Source organism: Rhopalosiphum padi, chromosome 4 (genome assembly GCF_020882245.1).
Source record: "Rhopalosiphum padi isolate XX-2018 chromosome 4, ASM2088224v1, whole genome shotgun sequence".
NCBI classification, from domain to species: Eukaryota; Metazoa; Arthropoda; class Insecta; order Hemiptera; family Aphididae; genus Rhopalosiphum; species Rhopalosiphum padi.
The window spans coordinates 29,580,861-29,602,148 of NC_083600.1; the positions used below are offsets into that span (position 1 = coordinate 29,580,861).

Below are 21,288 nucleotides of genomic sequence, written 5' to 3' on the forward strand. Positions count from 1 at the left end.
AACCTACCACTGCCGAACCCTTAGCGGCTTACCACACCTCCGCTGCTACCCTCATCGTACCCACGAGAAATTGCACCCGCATGAGGCCATACACACACATACACACAAACTTCAGCCTGCCTACGCCGTCGTCGAAGTAATGTATCGTACGTATATATATATATTCCATTTATAATACGAAAATACGCGGTCCAATATATATTATAACGTCCAGAAGTCAAAACGTATAGTATTTCGAATCGTTCTATCGACAAATCATATTTTACCGTATAAAAGTCAGACCTTTTTTTATTTTATTTTTTATATTCGTTCCATAATTGTTCTTTTTATCAGAATAAAGTATATCTACCTGAAATGCGTTTAAATAATCGATGTTCACGTAATTTTTAATCGAATTTTAAATAGAATTTACGTTTTCCAGTTTTTTTCAAGTTCGTATCTGTTTGTTTTAATTTTTAATTTATTTCGACCCTATAGACACATTAAATATTTGATATCTTTTAGATACCTTCTTAAAATTCATGAAACCGTTCAATTACAGTAATAATTTTGTAGACGTTGAAAAATATTATGTGAACACTCATCAGTCGTTCGTTCTTAACTTACTGTGCGTGTCTTTTATTTTTAAATTGCAAGTTGTACGATCGTACCTCGTGAATTTTTTTTTAAACACTGGTTTTTACCTCAACGTCCTCAACGTAACAATGTCGATACTTATTGTTCACATAAAATTATAATATCTTTTTTGTTATACAAATCGTTAAGTAGATAACTTTTTTTCGTGCAGTTACATATTGTTCTTATTAAAACTGATTCAACCACTCCTTTTCGTTTATTGCAAGTAAAAACACACATAGTATATCATTTTACTAATGCGTTTTACCCAATCCACCACATTGATAGAAAAAATATTATTCAAGCTGAATAGTATAAAATATTATTCACCTTTGAGATACAGCAAAAATGTCCAGTCGATAAAAAAAGAGGTTTTATACTATTCGTACGTTTTTCCCCTCAAACACTCACCAAAAACCGAAAAACTTATCGCACAGCTCACAGTCACGTCTGATACACATTCGTAATGTTTTGCCGATTTATTATTATCTGCAGTAAAGTATACCGTGTTCACGTCAGAGATACACCTATATCATGTTTAAAAGGATTTTGTTCGCTATACAGAGTTCAGTGTAGTTTTCATTTCATTTTACAAGAATTCCAATAATCTTACTATAAATACATTAAACGAGTAATGAACACTAAAGATAAAAAATATAAACATATTAAAAAAGGACAACCCATTAATAATATCTCTCAGATATATTATTATTTTTTTTGTTGTATTAGTTATTTGTAATTATATTATTGTTGTTGTTAAGGCGTCTCTTGGCCATTTTCCTTTTACCATTCTAGCGGGATTTTATGGAATTGTTAAAAAGGATATTTGGGAGGATATAGGATTTTTGTGGTTATATGATTAGTCAGTATGTTGTGAAATCTATTATAATATTGGTTTGCTAGTTATCTGAATTTGGAGATAGTCATTGTGCTTATTGTATATAAATTTAGATTGAAAATACTACGGTCATACAATAATTAATCATAAACTAATCTTCTGAAATGTTGTCACTGGATGAATTTTGAATGATTTTGCTTAAATTTTAATGTTAGAATTCAGTAAAATTGGAGCTATGACCAGTATTTTGTTTTTGAGGTGAATTTTAAACTTAATGATTGGACGGAGAAGGTAAAGAAGTGAGATACATTGTTTTGTTTTTTCCTTTTGGTATGATCTTTCCAGGTGAATCTTGACGTAAAGTTAATTAAAAAAAGTGAATTAATACGAACGACAACTAAAGCGTGAATGTTATGCACATAAAAACTATACAAAAAATTATAATTAAGAAGTAGATTCCTACCCTGTGTCATATACGCATGCGAACTGTTATTTTTGTGTCATGTGAATATTTTTTTCGTCGGCTATTATTTCTATTTTTTATTTATCAAATGCGCTCACAACCGATCGGAAAAATTCAAATAATCAAAAAAAAAAAGGTGAAAAAAAAATACTTTTGCACACGATGATCTATTATTGTTTGGGTGTTGTTCATACTATAGTCTCATTGTTAATAAATTTAGTAAATATAGGATTTCACTGAAACAATAATATATATAATATTTGTTTAATTCTTTAATATTTCATTTGTTCAGCGCACGATACTATAACGATTGGAATATATTTTATACGCAGGAACAAGTGAAGGGCTGTGCAAGTGTCGGGTGGGTAACTCTCAATAATGTAGTACTTGGATTCCGTTTACGAGTATTGTTTGGTATAACTACCTGTAATGTTTAATACACGTTAGTATGACGCTGCATATTTCGTAATTTATTTTTCCACTATTATTATGTTGTTATAATTTATAGCAGGGCCTTGCAACCGAATTAACTAGAACCCATAACACCCCAGAAAACCCTTAAAAAATCCAACACCCAAAAACCCATATAGCACAAATGATTTTAATTTAAAATATTTTAAGTATATAACCGGAACCCAAACAAATCATACTGATTAACCCGAATATTTATATTTTACAAATTTAATGTGATAATATGTAATTTTCTGGGTATTTTTACGGTTAGTTGGATTTTTTGTTTAGTAACAATTATTAACAAGAATAATATTACAATCAGTTGGTATTTATTATTAAATATTTATCGTTTTCAACTTAATATTGTTTTAATATTTATGCAATAAACTTAATTTCATATCAATTTATTCTATGCATATTATATAATACATAGGCAATATTTTATGAAATTAAATAATATTCTAACTAATACCTTATAAAACCCTATTATATAAAAAATATACGTTTTTCCTTATTAACGCCCGTATAAACCCATATTAACTTGTGAATTAATGGTTATGAGCGCCCAAGCGTATATTCAAATATTTTACTGAACATCCTAAATACATAGAACATCAGAGACCCGGAAGTTAAACATTTTATTCCGGCACAAAAATCTGATTCAGTAATTATATTAATTCATGATTTTCACACATCGAGTATTAATAATTTTATTACAATATTCACTGGTCACACTAGACTATTATCAATTGAATTTAATTTATCTTTGAATTATTTCAATAATACATTGCTATGTATAATACTCGCTCAGAAATTCATTCGATTTTTTACGACTTGTAATCATCGTATTGAGCACACGAACTATCTGTAGAAGATATTATAGAAATATAGCTTTGTTGTACATAATTTATACAATTCTATCAACCATATGAAAACAACATAAATAAGACTCCAGTTATAAATCAATACTTTTCTGTTGTTATCACTAATCATACGCTATCAATCATAATAGGGTAGACATATTACACAACAAAATTATTATTATCATTGCAATTGAAATTTATGTGGGTTTTGATTACTTTATAACATCAAATACATGTAGTATTATAGTTTATAATATATTATGATATATACTAGCTGTTTAGGCATAATATTATAATATAATTCTCTACTCCGAGTATACGAGTATATATAAAGTATTCCTGTCATTCTGTTTGAATTGATAAATTGCGAATTGACTAATTATTAAACAGTCAAGAGCTTTATACATAATTCTGCCAGTTTTTTAATAATATAAATCTTGAAATTATACGTTTTCACGTATACGTCATAATCGGTTATGATGTTATGTACAGATGTATCATGGCCTACGCGAACTCATCAATATTCATTTAACGTTCGTGAACTTTAAACAGTATAAACATTATAATATTATGATAATATTTGTACTTATTGTGCTGAACAGTTTCAACAATATATTGAAACATTAACGACAAAGTCCAGTAAATAGGTAGGTATTATGTTTTAAGTTTGTAACAATAAATTTAAAATTTTTGTCAATACTATATTATAATAGTACCTAAGTATAGCCAACGTATTGGCCACCGTAGTAATAACAAATTTACGGGATAGGTTGAGTAAAACAGAATATATTTTACGTTTAAAGTTAAAAGTTTTTGTATAATGTAATTACTTGGTAGTAATTTCTAATTACACATTATTTAACCAAATCCATTAACTTATAAACCTATATAAACACAATATTTTCCATAAAATTTAAACGTTACATTTTAAGTCGTAATAGCATTATTAAGTCATGTTTTATAGACCTTGTTTATAAACGTTTTAATTATTAATATTGAGTAGCATTAACATGATTAATGATGTTTCTCAACTCAGTGAGTTAGTTTTTTCTTTTAGTCGACGAGTTTAAAATTATTTTTAAAACAAAAATAGCATATTTTAAACAAAATACAATATACAAACATTTTTAAGTTTTGTTTTTTGCCATTTATGTGAGATAATTGTTCACAATACTCTCATGCACCTTTTCTTACAAGGATTGCTCCGTAGAACACACGATTATTTTATGTTTTTTCTTAATTTCCTAGCGTGTAAAAATTGTAACAAAGTGGTTCACCCAGTTTATAGGAAAAATAAGTAGAGTACCTACCAAATTCAACCGTAACATTAATTTTAATTGAATTAAATGATTTGTTGATACATTTATGTATGGATAAACGACTTCTGTGAGCTAATTGCTATTTTTGTTTCCTAATTTAAAATGTTCTTTTTAAAACATTTTCATCTCTGGAAATATTGCTTTTTCTTTCATAACAGGAAAAACTATAAAACTTTCATAAAAAGTACTTTATCAAAGTATATTGTTTTATCTACAAATTATGTCTTTTTTTATAAATAATTATATCTGTATAATATTGTTATCACACGCAATAAATAATAAAATTGAGTGTTTAACGGTTTCCAAAGTTTATTGATAAAATTATTTTTAACCATAAAATTTTAATCTTTAGATCACTATTAGAGTAGTAAACTGAATTCAAAATTTAATTTGTTGATAGATTTTTTTTATTTAAAATGTATTACATAATCAATAAAATCTTTTTAATGTATACCTCTAACTTAAAAATTAAATTATAAGTTTTTATTTTTTGTCTAAAACTTTTAATGGTCAATTTAAAGATTTTTGATAATTCAATACTATATAACATTCAAATTTTTGTTTTTATTGATCATGCTAAAACCTAACATTTAGATTTGTTTATTGTGTACAATTATTATAAGAACTAAGAAATCAATTAAACACATTATTATTATTATGTAGAATAAAGTAAATTGCATAATATTTTAAAATGCCATGCTATTGAAACCTATTTGCCTATACGTTACGCCGTCTTACGTTTTTTCCTTGATGGTATTAATTGGTATAATTATTAATAATAACATCAATATAAAATATAAACTGTAGCAATTACACAACTGTTGATTGAATTAATTACAAGATAAATAAAGTAATCAAATATTATTGTCAAATAATAATTTCTTTTAAACGTTATTTAAAAAATAAATAAAATACGAAATTCCGTAAAAAATAAATTCAATAATAATTATAAATATATACTTTGTTTTATAAATTATTTAAAACCCTTAGCAAACAATCATTTAAATTTATACGAAGTAAACATCATCATTTGTTATTCTTTACTATGTTTAAAATTAATACCACGTTGCCTTTCAATACAATTTAATTTTGATAGATCTGTCAGATTTGCATTTGTTGAGATTATAAATAATTTAACTATAGTAAATAGTAATTAAAATTTAATTTTCAATTTATGATATTTTAATCGAATTTATGCGATGATAAATTTCGAAATAAATCAACCTTATTAATAATAATAACAGACCAAAGTACGTTATTAATATTTAACTGAAAATAATGTATGTATAATAATATTGGTATTAGAACAAAATTAAAAACGTATCCTAGAACTTTAGGGAGCAGATAATATTGCAGTGTCTTCATGTTTTAAAATATTAATGTATGTACTGATGTTTCATAATATTTTATGTATGTTACATTCATTATTCATAAGTAAAAGAATCAAGTACATTTATTTTAGAAAATGTGCAAAAAGAAATGGAAATTAAATCGAAGTTCTTTAAAAAAAACATTAAACTAAGTAATAAATTTCGTAAGAAAGTATACAATTATAATGCATAGCAACTTCGACGAACATACAGTCTACAAATTTACACCGTCAATCGTACATAATATATATATTATTCATGTATACGTTTAACCGATGACATGTGAGATACAGATATGTAAATAATTTATAAATGTATTTTTATAGCATTACTATTACCATATACCTAGTAATATAGTGTACACTGTACATGTTATATTATAATATCATCATATACAATAATAATTTTTGATGTCGATTTTTTAACGGAATCGAGACGCGTTTCGAAGTTGTATAAAATATAATATATTTACGTAAATAATATTTTTCAGCGCACGGCGTACTTAAAAATATAATTACACAATACAATAAGATATGTCATTACACGATTTTCTGATTAGAAAACGACACTCTCTTCGGAGTTCAAATTTCATAAGACACGCGTTACGATATTATTATTGTGTGTAAGTTTTTATTTTTATTTTGTTTTAATATATTGTAAGTACAAGTCATTTTATTCGGCTGCGTCGTGACGGTTGATGGGCTCCATAACACACGCGTACAACAATATATTATAATATACAGTGCACAATAATTTAATGTAATATTGTAATATATTATATTGCAGGCTGTGTAACGTGCATGAATATGTTTAGTGATATTTTAAACTCACGGTTCAAAAACATTGCTATACTGCCTTATTGGTACACTGCACTAACGCGCACTTATAGTTATATTATTCGATTTATTCGGACGTGACTGACTGAGGATTATGTCATAATGGTTAATCCCGTAAATGTACATATTGAAATATCTTATACATTTGCCGCTACGGTACTATAGTTCGAATGGCCACGCCAAACTTCGTCGACTTTATCACCTACAGTAATAATAATATATTGTAATGTATAATTATTTAGGTATAAATCAATACAGTTGAAGAACCAATAGAAGTACATCTCTTCGTTACCCAATGTATTTTAAGAATCAAATGCCAGTGTTATCACGGCATGGTTATATAATATTATACCACAGTAATCACATAATATATTATAGTAGTGCGATTTATAATAATTGGTCGCGGTCGGTCGACATTTACTACCTGTATGCGATTTCTTTATTATCTTTAAATTTACGGGCTGACCGTTTGTCCGTGTTAGTATAGTATGTATGCATTTTTGATGGTTATGTAACACATTTTATTATAATACAGTATATTATTTGCATTGGCGTGCTTTTGAAAGCGGAGATGTTATGACTTTTAAACTATTCAAGCCTTACCCTGTTTAATAATAAAGAAATTATCAATCAATTAAACTTTATGAAATATTAAAAATAAAACAGCAATAAATATTGAAAACACGAACTTCTATTACAGCAATAAATTATACAGTATTTTTCATGTGTTGATTAAAAATCAATAGACAAAAACAAGCCAATGGGAATAGTGGCATATTGCCCTCGTCATCCCGTGAGTACCTATAGTCCCTGGAGTGTAGATCAACTACTGTTCAAAGATATTTTAGGTGAGAAAAAAAGTTTCATGAGATCAAAAATAAAAAAGGCACATACGTAGTATCAATTTTGACGATCGAATTTAAACAGCATTGAATAATAATAATAATATGAGTATATCATATATGAAATGATATAAATTTACAGTTGTATTTCAAAAGCCATTGACTAGAATTTTAATTTTTAATGTGATTCCTTGCTGTTTCAACAAAGTGAAAAATACATAATTTTATTTAAGCTTTCGCTTGCAAATCATTATACCATTGAATTATATTGTATTGTTTTTGAATTTGAGACTGTTAATTGTAGATAATTCTTTTTTCAGAGCTATATTCACTTATATATATATGCTTTAAATTCATTACATTTTAAAATAACTGCGACGTCGTCCCGGTTGTATATATATAAATATTACGTCATTTCGATTGACGAAATCAAAATATGGCCTTTTTTGTCATATTTACCAAGGGACACGGTTTTTAGCACAATCTGAATGATGGCACTTTCCAACATTTCGGCGCATAGTGAGCGCTAAGTTTAAACCGTCAAGTGAATACTAACCCCAATACCCACCACAATATGACGTCGCATTAAAGGTAAATGTAGGTAAACGTCAAACTATCATCCGTCCGGTCGGCGTCACATTACGGAATTCTGCGTGGGTGGTGCGTCTACCGAAATGTAATAAAATATGCCATAATAATATTATATTATAGCGGATAAGTAACAACCAAAGTCCAAAAATACATTAACGTGATTGAACCGAATTTTCACGGAATTCGGTTGTATCGTTAAGAACTTGAAAATGGAAAAGGCTGACTTTATATTGTCACCGTGGTAATTGCGTGTTTTTATCGCCGTTGAAGAACACCGCGTGCCGTGTGCGGTGTATAATAAACACGCGATTTTATTTCACACGGTTTACATGAAAAATGTTTTAAAACTCTGCGATTCGTTCGATGATAAACTGTACAGTGTTCTACATAACAGCAACAAACAAACAATAAGTATGACAAAGACAAAACATCTCAGCACGTAAATGAATTGTAGTTTTTTTTTTTTTTTTCGTTTCTGAGTATTGCGTGCTTACGGGGTTTTAAGGCAACATTTTAAAGCTAACGAAGTATATTTATTTAATACGGTAATAATTATAATACTTTTTAATATATTTGATAAATATAAACACAAAAATAACCTCTCGCTTTTTATTTTTGTATAGCTAATTTTTAATGTCATATAATTTTGAAAACCGTAAACAGCAAAAGTTCTTGTGTTTTCCGTACTTTTAAATTACTTAAACTATTTTTCAACATCAATGTAAAAAAAAAAATACAGTTCAAATGGTTTTTTTCAAAGTATAAAAATAATAAAATTGTCTTATTTTTAAATTAACATTATTATCGAAGTGAAATTATTATTTAATTATTATAACTTTTGAATAAGTGGACAAAATAGTAAAGAATTTTTAACTTTGAAATTTAAAAACTGCAAAGATGAATTGTCGTATTTGAAAAACGATATCTAGATTTATGTACAAAAGAATAAACGTAGTGTACCAAGTACATATTTAGTTTTTAAAAATGTAAATGATATGGATCCATTGATACATTAATGATACGTTAATGGCTTATAAATTATAATAATATTCTAAACCAAACTCGATAATACATTATCATAATACATGTTTTACATATTGTACAGTATACACTATACAGATACTGTAAACGCCGAACATGACCTGGTATAATTTATGGACCTTATCGGTAACGGGTTTTTTTTTTTGCATCGACCAAAAACGTTAAGGAAATAATCTTTTAGGCTGATATGCATTTGTTGAGTATTTTGATTGTGTTTCAGTTTTCGGTTGAGTTTCAAGAGGAAAGAAAGAGGTGGTGGTTCCGGAGGTAGTGCTTATGGGTGCCGAGAACATCGGGATAGCATATCGGCTGTTCCCGCGCGGTTCATCCAAGCAACCAGCGTACGCAGAGAGACACTCAATCCAAAATGGGGTGAAAATTTCATGTTGTATGTATCACAAGAGTCCGGTCTATAATAATTAATATTTTATGTATTATAATATTGGATATCAATGATTTATACGGTAAATTTGTTTTTTTTTTTTTTTTTTTTTAGTGACATTGATGACGTAACCAGTGATATCTTACACTTGGACATATGGTATGATAAACATTGATATTTATTTAATAAATAATAATATAAGTAGAATTTCCTCTAGATAAAATATTGCATTTCATAATTTGTATATTTCATATTTTTATTTACTTATATGTATTTTGTATTATTAAATGATATCATTATAATATATTTTATAGTATACAATTTATAGTATAAATGTTACAAGAATATTTTAGAATGATCAAATAACTAAACGATTAATATATATTATTTGTTGACATGTGGTGTGCAGGGACCATGACGATGAGTCTTCGGTGTTAGATGCTGTCAGCAAATTGAACGAAGTGAGAGGCGTCAAGGGCTTAGGGAGGTTTTTCAAACAAATCGCTCAGAGCGCTAGATCTGGTAGCCAGGACGATTTCTTGGGATGCATAAATATACCAATTCAAGTAATACACACGCACACATATTATTTATATATGAGCTATGTTTACGTGTGTATATATATCTAATATTATAATATTGTTATCAAAATTGTACCGAGCAGGACGTGCCTTCTACGGGACTAGACAAATGGTATCAGCTAGAAGCCCGTTCGCAGCGATCTAACATCCAAGGTAATATACGGCTAAAGCTTTGGTTGTCCACACGTGAGGATCACGGCCAAGCTAGCACGCAAAATCATTTCGACAACTGGACCGACGTACGTCGTAACGAAAGACTGTTGACCATATTTGCCGATTACGAAATGTCACTGACAAAGTCCGTAAGTAAAATTTAACGTTATAGAAATTCGTCGGTTTTGACTATATATGCAGTATTGTTCTACTAAATTTTCATTACTATTATTATAATTGTTATTATTGTAGAGCCTGTGGAACGGTGAACTCTGTCACGAGGCGACAAGCATACTTCATCAGCACGCCGTACAGAGCGGAGTCTCCGAACTTCAATTGGCCGTGATAAGGTGGTTGGCCTTCAGCCACATACCGTCTATAGACCCACAGTTTCTCTTGAAGCAATTGTCTCAATTAGAAGCCGCTTGGGGAGAACAAACATTAACCGTCGAAGAGGTAAGTGGTCGTCGGCGAGATGTTGTGTAAACATATCCTCGTAAAAAAAGTTTGCTATACGATGTTTATAACATCAATACATGTATACTTATTTAATATTTTTATTAAATTCGCGTGACTGCGTCATTTTTATTGATATCCAATATTTTTTTTAATTATTTTTAATTCGCAAGAAAATATTGAATATTATAATATGTAATTAAAATTCATGATACTCATCGTAAAATAAATAGCTACATAGTATGGGTGTGAAAGTGTGATTAATAAATCCAATATCGTTAGTTATGTATACATATATAACAGTTATAATGACATAAAAATAACAACTGAATATTTTCTTCCAGGAGGACTGGTTAGCCGACTCTTTCAATGTTTTCTTAGACTATTCTATGCAACTGATCCGAAAATATCGCAAGCTTTTTCCGCCATACCATCATACATCGATGAACCGTTTGGAGTACATTCTCAGGTAAACAATTAATATAATAATAAAAAAAAATAATAATTAATATTAATTATTTAGCTCAGACTACTATTTCGAAAATCATTTATAGGTAATAACTAACATGAATTTCTGGTGGTGTTTTATATTACAGGTGTTTGAGCCGACTGTCACTATCAAAAGCTTACGGTAAATGTTGTCCTTTCAATAAGGATATCCGCGGTGAAATCGGCAACGCGCTCAGAGTTGGTACGAACGAGTGGTACGAAGAAAATAGAAAATTCATGGCAACCGGACAACACGACCCAGAAACCCGACTCAAAGGATTCGTGAGACTAGTCACTTCCGTGTTGATTGATCTACAAAAAGGCGTGGAACACTACAACGTTTTATTTGAAAAGTAACACGGTTTTTCGTTATATTGTTATAATCTGAAAATGTTTTTGGTTTGCTAAAAATTGTTTTTGTTTCACAGTATAAACGGTGTGTTTTATTACGCGGCGATCTACAAACAACACGAAAAATTAGTAAGTACTTACAGAAAGTAAACGTTATTATTGAAGTTCTAATAATTCCTAATAGGCCGATCGATAATTCAGTTAGCAGTAACAAATGATATTGTGTTTTCTCAGTTGGCAAAGGGATTTTCAAATCATTTGGACATTATCATAGAGGTACAAAGTATGACACGACCCCGTAAATGAATATTAGTGTTCTCGCAGTAGTATTCTCCGTGCTGCAATTCCATTGCCAATAAAATCATTATTATGTGTTTTGCTATTAAGGGCGAAGAATATTATTATATGTTTGTTAGAAGTGTTTTAACGCTTTATCCGATATGAACATGTTGTGCCAATCGATATATTTATAGAGAGAGTTTTTTAAAAAATTGTTCATAGATTTTAGTTTTGAAAACATATGATGCGTATAGATGTTTGTGAATTTATATATTATATGTATAGAGTGATTTTAGTTGAGAATGTTATAAATGTTTTTTTGATATTTAGTTTTATTTTGTAACTATTTTTTTTTAAAACTATACGATTCTATGATTGCAGTTGTCCAATGATCTGAGCCAAGAAATAGCTCCCATTTGCAAAAAAGTAAAAGGAGCCGATTTTGGTATGGACACTCCACTGTCTCCGACAAACTCCGAGACCGGAGAATCACTGTTCGAGCTGTATCTAGCCGTTCAAGAGTTTATCAGGTGATTATAGAAATAAACTACCTACCGATTAAATCAAATTAATGCTTGGTGTATACAATTAGTTATTGTGGTATAAAATATATTATTTGTAATCAATATGATTATCAGGTACCGCGAGCATCTCAATGCGTCCGATTACCAAGGCCTGTCAGCACAATGTTATTACCATTGGTTCGAACCAGCTTTGGAAAAGTGGTTAGACCTGGCCAAATTGAAAATCGTCCAACGTGCGAAAAAAGCACTAGAGTTGAGTATGCTCTGTCAAGGTGAAATGATCGTAAAACACTCGACGTCCAGTAACGACGTGGTAACAGCGCTGTGCCACGTGAGTAAAATAGAACAACACTTACAATAATGTGCCCCTTGAGACACCACGTGGTAGACATTTTTAACGTTGATTTATCTTGTATCGTGTTTACGCAGATGAAGGAATTCTGGAAACACCTCGCCTGGCCAGACCTGATCCAATCGTACAATTTCGTGTTGAAATTACTAGATGTAATTTTGTTTATATTATTATAATATAATTCAATATAATATAATTCACGCAAGACATAGGAAAATAAAAAAATAAAAACCTTTCTTTTTTCAGGCCATGTGCGAAGCGGTCTTGTTTTACGCCCAACTGGTCCACCAAAGGCTAAAAGATTCTGGCTTTTACGACGACGTTTCTGCGTTCAAAACGTCCGACGAAGTACGTAAATCACATATTAAATACACGTCTTATTAGTACCTATTATAAAAATTAATTCAATGCTAGTTATTAACGAGTTATAAACTGTAATTATTTAAGTTATTTTTAACTGAGTTACATAACGAGTTATTTTTTAGATGTATCTTAAGATTACATCTATAGGGTACGGATTGACATTTTTTTCACTTATAATATTATATAAAATACTAAGTATTTATATAATTGAATATCTGAACCAAGATAACTTAAGTGTTAATTAATTTTATCGACACGCCAAGTTATAATTTTTTTTTCAAATATTAACTCTATATATTTAAAGTACATGTTGTTTTGCAAAAAAATAAAATATATAAAATAATCAGAAATATCAAATATTATTTATAAAAAGTAAAGTAGCTTTTAACTTTAAACTTAACCTACATTTGTCTATATCAACTTAACTAAACGATTTGATATTAAGAACTAGTTAACTTGACATATTTGAATATTATATTTGTCAATTATTTTTATTCCTATCGCGTTTTATATACGTTTTCGCGTAGGTGTGCGCAGCGCTAAATGATTTGGAATACGTGTGGCGGACCATCGCTACTATGCCGGACGATCTGCACTTGGAAACTGTTGTGTCCGCGGTCGAAGCAACCGGCGAAGCCACCGCAGATCAGTGTAGAGCCGACGTTACCTCTTTACTCGATCCCGTGTTCAACCAATACGATACGTATTCAATGCTAATAGTCAGCCGAATCGCAGTGAGAGTAAGTGAATATGATATGCCTAATCGAAAACATCTTTAATTAGTATTGATTAGTGATTATGTATTATTTATTGTTTTTTACCACCACATGCGCCGCATAGGGAATTACGAAATCGTAAACACGATGACTACGAGTTGGTTTCCGATAAATAATTACTTATCGTATCTTAAAACTGTTCAAATTAATTCCTACACATAAAAGTATGTGGTATTATTAATATCTGATGACTGTTTAAACCAAAAATGAGGTCAACATTTCCACCTATTTCCGAACCAGCAACGCATAACTGTAGATCGGTTGATGGAAAACTTGATTCAGAATATTGTATTCTGTACTTATTATTAATTAAAAAGAAAATCTAATGGAAAACCTATCTAAAAGTTTAAACAAAGAAATACACTTAAAATTTATAAAAACAGCTGACATATAAAAGTTAGTTGGTTGACAAAAAAAAAAAAAAATTAAATGAGTGTCAAATTTCAAGATTACAGTTTTTAAGATCTCAGATCTGTATGTTTTGTAAATGTGGACCAAACATATTAAATATTTTGTTTTTATTACTTTTTGTTTTATATTTTATTTTAATTTAATATATAAAGGTAAATGATAATAAAAAAAAAAAAATTATTCATTATTCATATTTATAAACTGATAAGAGACAATGAATAACATACTTAACATAAAATAAACAAACTTAAAAGCGAAAGATCCTAATTCCTAATTTACAAGAGCCACCAATCATCTTATTATAAACATACATTTATTATTAATTATCATTATTATTATTATTATTATTATTATTATTATTATTGGTATTAATATTTAAATAAACATATAAAGCTTTTTACTTATATTTGTATATAGGTTGACTTTCAGCATAAACATGTTAACGTTATTTAGGTATTCTAAACACTCTTAAGTATGTGTAAAATGGTAATAAAACTGTTTCGGTCGATTATAAAATTATTTTTTAACAATAATTTAATAATTTAATTAGTTGTGTGTTATCAAAACGAATCGAAATCGAATTTATATGTATACTTATAGATTACCCGGAAGCCAATTCGGTAAATAGAAATCAACTCTTAGGCGCTTCCAAAAGTTGGAAACGGATATCCGTCCTAAACACGAATATCATGTCATTATACAACTTTTCGATCTTCTTTATGTCTTACATGACCGAATTTATACTGACACCTTTTATCGCATTCTGTAGATGCAAGCTCCTTTGAAGAAGTGTATTTTCCACTTGGCGTGGTCACCTGACACCCTGCCAACAACCGATGCCATCGTCCCACTTCAGGAGTACCTGGATAGTCATCTTATCTCGCTCAACATGAACCTCATACCGAAAAACTTCCACAAAGTGTTGAATGGCGTGTGGGAAGTGACTGTCTACGAACTGGGCCACCAGATGGACGGCGGAAGTGGTGACACGAAAATGTCCGGTTTCTACGAACGACTGTACGAGGCCTTGGAACTGCTCGTGGAGTTCTTTCACGCCGAGGGCAATGGGCTTCCGCCAGAAATTTTGACTGGAAGTAAGTGATGATCGCTGTCAAAAGACGTCACGTCTTTATCATTAGAATAATATTATTTTAGTATAATCTCACCATTCCTGATAGACGCTTTATCATCAACCATATTCCTGTAACAACTTCGTAATAATATTATAATTCTTTACGTAGTAATAGTTATTTATTATTATTACTTACTTTTCGTATATGACGTGATCACAATATATTATTATTAAAGGTTTTGTCAAATATCTTATCATCGTGACAGTCGTCACAAGATTTACTGACCACCTAATAAAAAAGACACTATATAATTATAAAGATGTATAATATAATATATATTGCATTTATTTTTATTACCCGATATTTATTTATAGTTTAAAGTTATAAAATATTGTTGATAACTTAGTTTATAACATTATAATATTACGTGTTTTACGTATTATTTTGTAGGTATTTAGAGCATGGTGATCTTTCTCGAATATTATCAATATGGTTTGTTAAATTTTGTGTTTAAAATATACCAATAGACAATAAACAATATAAACACTAATATAACTTATATTTTACTATAACAATTTAAAATAGAAGACTAATATAATAAAGTAGTATATATTAGATAAAGATACACAAAAATCATGTGACGGTTAAATTGTATTAAAATGAAACGAGTAACTTAAAGCGCACTAAACATTTTTAACAGACGTCTACAGGGCAGTGAAGCAGAGGCTAAAACTACACAAAACCGACACGGATACGTTGATCGAACTGTACTACGAAGACCGGTTGATGGAACAGCAGCGAGTGAAGGAAGCAAACTACGGTGTGCTGTCAGTGCGAGCGTACTACCATCACGATTCTCTGTGTGTAGAAGTGTTGAAAGCCCGTGACGTCATACCACTAGACCCGAACGGTAATCGTCTTAATCACCAATTTGAGTTTAAGACATTTTTTTTTTAGCATACCACTTACACTAACCTCTAATTTATATTTAATTATGAAATTTAGAGTATTAATTCAAATTTTGTTATCGTTTTTTATTTTTTATTTAAACACCGTATTTTCAAACACTTAAATTTTTGATATCATTTAAAAACTACTTTGATGAACAAACTTCACAAATCCATTTCTCTATGAATATTTTTCAATGGTTTATTTTTTAAATCAAAATTTGAACACTTGTAGGTAATCAACTATTCCCCTTTTGTACTAAAATATGGTCTCTGAGTACGGTGTGATTTATTTAATATAAGTAGTCCCACATTACTTCAAAAAACATTGTTTAATTTTTAATTTTATATATTATATACCTAATAAAAGTTATTACTAAACTACCTTTTTCGGAAAAAAATATTTTTTATATTTTTTATCATCATCATTTTTTTTAAGTATTTACTCTTTTTGAATAAAAACATACAATTTTAATTTTATATTCCTAATATTTTTATCTATAAAAATCAAATTTCTGACAAGTAGCTTATTAATTATCATTAATAAAAGTTTCAACGAGTGGAGTGGTCGACTAGCATTGGGTCGGATACCACTATATCACTCCAATCTGTCCTTCTAAATTTCAAATATTATTAAGTAATATTTATGTATATAAAATAACTATTCTGCGTAGTATAACGGTTCACGCATATACTTTACATGAAACTAATCTCCTCCTTATCAATATGTTGATGACAGGTTTCAGCGACCCGTTTGTCATCGTCGAGCTTTTGCCCAAGTCTATGTTCCCGTACAGCGCGGAACAGTACACCGATGTGAAGAAGAAAACACTGAATCCGTTGTTTGACGAGTGTTTCGAATTGTGAGTGCATCATGCGGCGGCGCGTGCCTAATATTATAACCTAACGGGGAGAGTAGAACGAATCGCGAGGAGTATCCGGTTAATTAATTTTTTTGAGACCTATAATCAAATCCGGCAATTTAATAAATGGGTGTAATTTTAAATATTTTAAAAGCGTTTTTCATTGAAATATCTTCTCGTTCATCTAAGTCGATATTAATTTACAGTAGTCATCACTTATTACGAACCTTATACATTTTAAAACTCTAACTCTAAAAAGTGGAAGAGGGGATAAATGCAATTAAAAATCACAGTGTCCCGGTACTATAATAATATATTGTAGCAGTTACACGATAATAATATTATGTAGTATATCGTCGAACGTTGAACACGTACCTATCTTGGATATCTTAGCATAACTGTTAACAACGATGATTTTCGTGGTTTTTCAGTGCCGTGTCGATGGATCAGTGTCGTCACGAGTCTGCCATGATCCTGTTCACTGTCATGGACCACGACGTGATAACGTCCAACGATTTCGCCGGGGAGTCATTTTTGTCGCTCAACTCCATACCGGGCGTTCTTGCCCCGCTACCACACGATATCAACGCCATCGACAGAGTTGATCTGATACTCATGCACCAACAGAACAAAGGTAAAAAAACGAAGAAAAAACAAAAATAATTCATTATTTTTCACAGTGATTTTTTTTTTAACTATACATTTGTTTTCATAGTAAAGAAAAAAAATCCCTTATTAGAAACAATCGGTTAATTGACATATATTTTCATCTTGGTCCAAAATCGTTCCTAATAAACAGCTTCTATTGTAGTTATAATTCGCCATCGTGGTTGATGACAGACCTGATGTGAACATATTTCTGACGTCCGAAATGGGTCGGGGTACTTTAAAAAAATTTCCTTAATATGGGACATCTAGTCACACTAACGATGACTGAAGATAACTCATTATTTCTAGACTTTACTCATTTTCGCAGTTGACTGTTTGAAATGTTCGCGAAAAATCGACCTAGCAAATGCAGATTTTGTTCACTCCTGTGGTATTAAATCGTGTAAGTCACGCACTACAGTCCATGGTGCTGTGACATATTCAGACCCAGTGGATTTTCCACCGTCGATTTCTTTTTATTTAATTGGGCACTAGAGCGCTAACTTGTAAATAATTAAAAAATTAAAAACCGAAATTGTTAATTCCTATTGAATGCATCACAGAGAATAGAGTTATACTTTTTTTGAATTAAAAACGAAATTATATACTACACTGCTTTGATCAGTGATTCGTATACGCTGTCAACCAAACAGCCTTATATTATAATTATTTTTTTTTAGTACTCAAACACTTTAATGTTCATGTTATTACATATTAATATTTATATATAATAAAAACGATGAAAAAAAATCAACTTTAATATTTGGCTTTAAATAAAAATATCATATAAATACTTAGTATGTTTAAGTCAAAAAAAATAAATTTTGAAACTTTTTCATAACATAAGAATAATAAACAAAATTCTAAATGTAGTAATTTTCCTAATATCTACACGTATAAAGGGTAATACACTAAGCATCCTTATCCCTTTTTTCTTTAATAATGCAGTTATTCAAAATTGAATTGTTAAAATTTTTGAAAACTGAATAAGATTTAGATACATCAAAATTAAAATATATTTACATATTCTATAGCTTCTAAAAAGTTTTAAGTAAAAAATGGTATTTCTCATTTAAAAACCAGAAGCTTATAATGTCACAGGACACTTCTTAAATTATACCAAACATCACAATCAAGTATAAGGTATTTATAGATTTATTTATTTATATACTAGGTATATTTTAAAATGCCTAAAACAAAATTTTTAATAATTGCATATTAATAAAGCAAAAAGAATTATCATGTCTGGTAAATTATTTTGTATGACACGACTCTGCGCCCAATCCAAACGATAGTCTTATATTATTTTATTCACCTAAGGCAATACACTTTATGGAACTACGAGTATAAAAATTAACAATGTTGTCTAGTAAAATTGTCTGATTTTTGTATTTTTATATATTTTTCTCACAATCAGGTCATCCGATACTCCACACCTTGGACGCCAGGCACGAAGATAAGGTGGCACAGGACTTTGTGAAAAAGCAGAGGGTCCGAACCACCAACTCATGAGGCCCGCAGTATATTACCGTGACGGCGCTTACAGGGTGTTATTGCGTCTCAGGCCTCGACGAATTGCCCGAGCCTTAATCGCCATCGTCATCATCGACGCCACGTCTTCTGTTGCGCTGTTGTCGAAATCCGACGAAAACATAACACTATTTTTTAAATATTATAAATTAATATATAATTACTTACGACTAGTACCTACGACGAATGTGACGGTAAAAAAAATGTTCTAAAAAAAAAAAAAAATTTCACGAATTTATTGTAAATTTCGTTCGCGAGCCTCATCATGATAATATCATAATATTGTACATTACGATTTTATTGTTGTATAAAAATAATAGTGTGCGGATAAAACTAAGTGACAATATTATAATATACACACGGGTTTCGACGTCAAACCCGAATCCTTTACTTGCAGTCGCTGATCTTCGAACATTTATTTATTTACCTACTAAACTATATAACTATTATAATATACAGCCGCAGTTTAGAATCTCCAAAACTCGGGATTTATATAACTTTTGGGAATAACAATTCGGAATATCTAATAATATACTTTCAAATCGAGTCGAAAAGGAGATAGTTCTATACGTAACACGTATGCTATAATAATAACCATACAAATTTACCTATTGACTAATTCAAACGTAAAATACGATCCGAATAATCCACATACATTATATAATAAAAATAGTATCAATATTATTATATTTTAGTTTACACATTTAACTTTTTAAATAGAATTAAAAGACAATCTATAATGGTTTTCTATCGTGCCTTGTACACGATGATTACAAGACCATCATAATATTATTTTGAATATACTTATTATAATAAACTTATGTAATAATTAATTATCTATCGGCTATACTTGCAAAAATAGTAATATTAAATTTGTTTTCTCTCATTATGTTATTATTATTATTATTATATTACAAACTATATAATACGCGTATATTTTGATTTCCATAATATTATAATTTTATCAATATATTTAATAATAATAATGATATATAACTACAGTATCATTATTATTATAACTGTTAATAATTCTATACATACAAAAATACAATACTACTGTAAGTTGTATTTTTATAATTATAAAACATGCTGTAAATGTTTACTAACTTAAAATATATGATGACCAATTTTAATATTATAACTATTTCGCAGCTAAAATATAAAAATGTAATGTTATTTATTATATACATAATACTATGATATAACATAATAATTTAACTACCAACAAATACTGACCCGTTCGCTCTAATTATTATTTATTTATATTAACATATTTATTTCGATGTGAAAATCTTTTCGTAAATTCTACAAAATCAAGTAAAATAATATAAGGTTTTGGGTTAAAAGTGGTACGTTGATTTTTCAACACACGCCTAATATTATATAATATGTTTATATATTACATGATTATAATATATGATTTAACAATAAATTACGATATTAGATCTACACGATTTTTTTTATTCGTTCTGATGCACGCCATATTATATTATCCTTTCTTACTCATCGAAAAATCAATAAATTATCTCGAATGTGTCATCAAAACCGTTCTGATAAAATTTAATTTTTGAAACAATTTAGAGGAATTTTAAATTTCTAAACAAAAAAATAGTTTTGATTACGTTTCGTACGTCTTATTATACTAGTGTCTGGTTACACAAAACGTTGATTAATTTATTAATAGTTCAATACAATTTAATGCTTCGATAATGGGCCACTAAATCGTGTTTAAAGGACCATTAATCATTATTGATTCATTAAATGTTTAGTGATTATTCACATGACAGGTGAGTAAGTAACAGGTATATTATTCAAACGTCCAGATCGGTCAATGTAAGAATATTTTTTAAGTGAATTTAAGTAAGAACTCGTCGTGTTA

The 21,288-nt window shown here is 29.3% G+C and overlaps 1 protein-coding gene across 4 annotated transcripts in view; it reads left to right on the forward strand.

The window, feature by feature from the left end:
* LOC132928594 (BAI1-associated protein 3) overlaps positions 1-20,858 on the forward strand; it is a 152,809-nt gene extending 131,951 nt beyond the window's left edge. For 3 of the 4 annotated variants that reach the window (XM_060993381.1, XM_060993382.1, XM_060993385.1), the window contains 19 exons: positions 9,452-9,619; positions 9,728-9,772; positions 10,023-10,179; positions 10,278-10,496; positions 10,600-10,803; positions 11,148-11,272; positions 11,400-11,645; positions 11,721-11,772; positions 11,878-11,919; positions 12,304-12,452; positions 12,561-12,777; positions 12,876-12,950; positions 13,045-13,146; positions 13,689-13,901; positions 15,118-15,442; positions 16,122-16,331; positions 17,108-17,231; positions 17,663-17,865; positions 19,297-20,858. In XM_060993381.1, coding sequence (XP_060849364.1) covers positions 9,452-9,619; positions 9,728-9,772; positions 10,023-10,179; positions 10,278-10,496; positions 10,600-10,803; positions 11,148-11,272; positions 11,400-11,645; positions 11,721-11,772; positions 11,878-11,919; positions 12,304-12,452; positions 12,561-12,777; positions 12,876-12,950; positions 13,045-13,146; positions 13,689-13,901; positions 15,118-15,442; positions 16,122-16,331; positions 17,108-17,231; positions 17,663-17,865; positions 19,297-19,391 — 2,971 coding nt within the window. In that variant the 3' untranslated portion in view covers positions 19,392-20,858. The remainder of the gene's footprint in view (positions 1-9,451; positions 9,620-9,727; positions 9,773-10,022; positions 10,180-10,277; positions 10,497-10,599; positions 10,804-11,147; positions 11,273-11,399; positions 11,646-11,720; positions 11,773-11,877; positions 11,920-12,303; positions 12,453-12,560; positions 12,778-12,875; positions 12,951-13,044; positions 13,147-13,688; positions 13,902-15,117; positions 15,443-16,121; positions 16,332-17,107; positions 17,232-17,662; positions 17,866-19,296) is intronic. The other variant, XM_060993384.1, reaches the window with a different exon arrangement.
* The last annotated feature ends 430 nt before the right edge of the window (positions 20,859-21,288 follow it).